Source organism: Saprolegnia parasitica (assembly GCF_000151545.1).
Source record: "Saprolegnia parasitica CBS 223.65 unplaced genomic scaffold supercont2.720, whole genome shotgun sequence".
Classification (NCBI taxonomy): Eukaryota; Oomycota; class Saprolegniomycetes; order Saprolegniales; family Saprolegniaceae; genus Saprolegnia; species Saprolegnia parasitica.
In genome coordinates, this window is record NW_012157114.1 from 1 (window position 1) to 3,721 (window position 3,721).

The window sequence follows — 3,721 nt, forward strand, 5'->3', positions numbered from 1 at the left end:
GTGGATGGGCGAAGCTGCGTACAGCACCGTCAACATGGCGATCCGCGAGCGCAAGACGGACGGTACTTGGATCCTCGCCTCGAAGTCGTTTTCTTACTCGTAGCATCGCGATAGGCTTGGTCGTCGACCCAAACGTGCTCGCGATCCGTGATGTCACGGTGATCGCGCTCTCGGTGCGTAAGACGCGACAAGAGCGACGAGAACTGAGTGGTTTTTATAGGCCGAGGACAAGCAGGCGCCGGTCATTGGTCTGCAGCTCATGGCGCAGCAGATCCACTGCATTCGGAACCGCGAAGGCGAGATCATCGAAGGCGCCGAAGACGAGATCAAGGCCAACTTTTACGTGTTTGCCTTCCGACGCGAGTACGACGAAGACGAGATGGCGCTGCGGTGGAAGATTGTCGAGTTTGGTGTCATTGGCTCCGTCCCGTACATTTAGACGCGGCGTCTTAGAGCATATCTAACGCCATCCCATACAGATAGAGACAACCTATCCATGCGTTCTAGAAGCTAGTAGAGGTGCCGTGGAAGAGCGCGGCAGCGGCACGCGCGTTGGCGTCGTCGTCGAGCACATCGGCGGTAAAGACGTACGCAGGAAGCTACGCCAGAGGATCGGCATCGGGCATCAAGCGTGCTAGTAAAGTACGTACCTCGTCCGGCAACACAAAGGCCGGGGCGCACTCGTCGTCGCCAAATGCAAAGGTCCCGAGCACGTCAAAGCGCAGGTTGAACTTTTGCTGCAGAAAGACCTGGAGCTTCTGGGACGCGGCCAGCAGCTACAACAAGCGATCGGTCGACGTCGTCCGCTGCGGAGGCGAGTCAAGTACCTTGGGGTGGAGCGTGTCGTCGTGAAGGATCTCGAATAGGGACGCGAGCGATGCTTGTAGAAAGTTCTCTTGCGCGACTTCGTCTTGGAAGAACTCGGCGCCAACCTACGAGGATCGTTGGCGACGGGATGGCACCGCCTAGCAACGTCTACCTGCTCGAGGTGTGTGTGCATGAGCTTGAGGAACGCGATGAAGAGGTCCGGCATCGTCTCGACCGCGGCTTCGCTCGAGCACAACAGCCAGACCATCTAATACAAGGGCTAGGTTTATGGATGGATAAAGAGGATTGCAAGGTACCTGCTTCCACTGCGTGAGTGCGTCCAGCGACGAAATGAGGAGGAAGAGCACGAACGATAGCTGGAGCTCGCCGACGAGTTCTTTCTACGCAGCGACACGATAGGGGGTATTAGGATGGACAATAAGACAATATGAGAAGAAGACGATCGATGGGAATGCAGTACCCAGTCGTTGTTGTAGTGCTCGGCCAGTACGTGCTTGAGGTGCTCACTACCAGTCGTCGCATGGGCCATCCCGTCATACAAAAGAAGAGACCTCGAGTCGACATGGAACATGGTGACTTCGGCGGCAGATCGAGACAGTGCTGGCTTCTTCAGTGGCGTGAACCATGCGGTTTGCGCCGTATTGGGAAAGTACGGCGTCAGCGTCGATGGTTCGTTGGTCGACATGACGTCCGGGTCGCCCGGCATGATGGTCGCGCCCAGTGTGATGCCGCAGCGCTAACGCTCGATAATCACCACCTGGAATCGACGAGGAAGCGTACGCGCAGCACGTTGGCCGAGATGTACTTGGAGAGGCGGCGCCATGTCTTGGCGTGCTTTTGCGGGTACGCGCCGAGGTTGCCATCGAGCTGGAAGCCGCGCACCGCGCCTATGCGCACGGCATGAATTAGCATATCGATTTCGCATCGCACGCACGTGTAAGGTTCTCTGCGTCGCGCGCATCCGTGAGCGGCAAGAGCTCTTCGGTCTCATGCGACCACTTGCGCAGCTGGACGTCGCCGGCGTTCACGTGCATGAAAAATCCTTGGCGGATCCCGTCTTGGTCGCCACTGGAGGCGTAAAAACAAAGTGCAGCCCCGTAGGAAGGAGCTTGACACCCTGGAAGCGCTCTGCTGTACGAAAGGCCTCGTAGTCGACGCCAAACTCACTGCCGACCGGCACGTCCAAGCACACCAAGACGCCAACCTGTGCCATCGCTCCAATTCGACCTTCCAGCAGATTGCTACATTTTATCCGGACGTACGGATAATGGGACTTCAAATTTGGCGCCATCAGAACGTGGTGTGTTGGTACCTGGCTGGATGCACACGGAACGACGAGGTCGTTGCTTCAGGAAGCATGTTATCAACAGCGGCAGAAACATGTACTAGCTAGGAAGATGTCGTGACTAGGCCACGGGCGCTTCCTTCTTCAAGCTGGCGCGCGCGAGCGCTTGCACCTCGGCGAGCACCGTCTTGATCGGGACATTGGCAGCAAGCGCGAGCTTCTACGCACCACCGCGGTTGTTTTAGGCACGTATGCACGCTATAGCGTCTACCTGACAGTCGTCAAACTCTGGCTGGACGTTCACAGGTGCGCCGTTGAGATACCCCACCTACACGATCCGTGTCGGCCGTGCTGGTTGCCGTCGTTGCTCCTACCTTGACCGAGGCAGGGCCGTACAACGAGGTGACGGTCATGAACAAGCGCTTGAGCACAGCGCGCTCCATCGTGCGCCTAATGCCATTCAAAGGCTACGCGACGTTGCGCGACCGTACCGGCGAATACCGAGGGTTGTGGTCTCACAAAAAAGCGTGGTGGAGAGAGCGTTAACGCCGCCGGGCAGACAGAGCACGCTATCTCATTTCGATGAGATTTGCGTTGAGCATGAGCCTTGCAAACGTACGAGAGGAGGATGCCCGGCCGGTTCTTCTTCATCTGGCAGGCAGAATCATCAAATTTGTGATGTACGCAAGGGATAGGAGGAGGACCTGGATGGGCTGCCACCACACATCCAGTGCCCCTTGGTCAAAGAGAAGCTCTTGGACGTGGCTTAAAATCTACGCATCCATTTCGTGCCACCGTCTCGCACGAGGCTTGATGGACGCTACTGCGTTCTTGGTACCTGCGGGTTCATGTCATCGAGGTTCGTCTCGAGAACGACGACGCTCTCGTCGTTGGTTGGGCTTGGACTCACGGGATGCGCCGCGTCACCAATAACGACGCGCACAATGTTGGCGTGTCCGGGAAAGTCCTTGGTGCCGGCGCCGCTCCCTGCGAAGAACGTTGATTTGGCTACCATGGTGCTATTGCCCTACCGTGCGTGTGTGGGATGAACGCCGGTGGTGGGCCAAACGATGTGGCGAGTGCCTTCATGAGACTCATGCCCGTCGGCGTCACAAGCTCGCCCGTTGCTCTAGAATAGCACGGAAAATGTCAAAATACTAGAGGAAGCGATGACATTGCCCTTTGGGCGCCGGAATGACGGGGACGCCTTGCATGAGGTCAAGTGTCGCAGGCACGGGCACAGGCATGAGGCCGTGCATGCACTTGACAAAGCCGTTCGAGTACGGCAGCGGCGAGCAGTGCACCTCGTCGACATGCAAGAGCTCGAGGGCGAGGACAGACCCGACCGTGTCGATGATGCTGTCGATCGCACCGACTTCATGGAAATGCACCTGCGCACGTTGTAGAAAAAGACCAAGTAGATGGAACGTACTTGGTCGACGCTGGCACCGTGGGCGCGGGCTTCGGCGCGCGCCAAGCACGCAAACACGTCCTTGCTCTTCTCTCGGACCCATGGCGAGAGACCACTGGCGTCCAGCATCGCACAGATACTCGCCAAGTTGCGCTCGTGGTCATGGGCATGGTCAAGATCCTCGCCCAAGCCATCTC

At 57.8% G+C, this 3,721-nt stretch overlaps 3 protein-coding genes across 3 annotated transcripts; 1 reads left to right on the top strand and 2 right to left on the bottom strand.

Annotated features, from left to right (window-relative positions):
- Nucleotides 1-34: 34 nt before the first annotated feature.
- Nucleotides 35-439, top strand: SPRG_17685 (hypothetical protein; the record flags this gene model as incomplete). The annotated part of the gene is made up of 3 exons (XM_012357071.1): nucleotides 35-62; nucleotides 115-173; nucleotides 221-439. 3 exons carry the CDS (start codon nucleotides 35-37, stop codon nucleotides 437-439), a joined length of 306 nt encoding a protein of 101 aa, XP_012212461.1.
- Nucleotides 440-498: 59 nt separating this feature from the next.
- SPRG_17686 (hypothetical protein) lies at nucleotides 499-1,862 on the bottom strand (the record flags this gene model as incomplete). Its single annotated transcript, XM_012357072.1, has 9 exons — nucleotides 499-599; nucleotides 651-776; nucleotides 828-932; nucleotides 980-1,075; nucleotides 1,125-1,208; nucleotides 1,289-1,334; nucleotides 1,380-1,564; nucleotides 1,609-1,715; nucleotides 1,763-1,862. The coding sequence occupies 9 exons, from the start codon at nucleotides 1,860-1,862 to the stop codon at nucleotides 504-506; spliced, it is 945 nt and encodes a 314-aa protein (XP_012212462.1). The 3' UTR covers nucleotides 499-503.
- A 372-nt stretch (nucleotides 1,863-2,234) lies between these two features.
- On the bottom strand, nucleotides 2,235-3,653 carry SPRG_17687 (hypothetical protein; the record flags this gene model as incomplete). The annotated part of the gene is made up of 10 exons (XM_012357073.1): nucleotides 2,235-2,333; nucleotides 2,385-2,441; nucleotides 2,488-2,563; nucleotides 2,605-2,682; nucleotides 2,733-2,764; nucleotides 2,818-2,886; nucleotides 2,952-3,100; nucleotides 3,145-3,240; nucleotides 3,288-3,504; nucleotides 3,546-3,653. The coding sequence occupies 10 exons, from the start codon at nucleotides 3,651-3,653 to the stop codon at nucleotides 2,235-2,237; spliced, it is 981 nt and encodes a 326-aa protein (XP_012212463.1).
- Nucleotides 3,654-3,721: the final 68 nt, after the last annotated feature.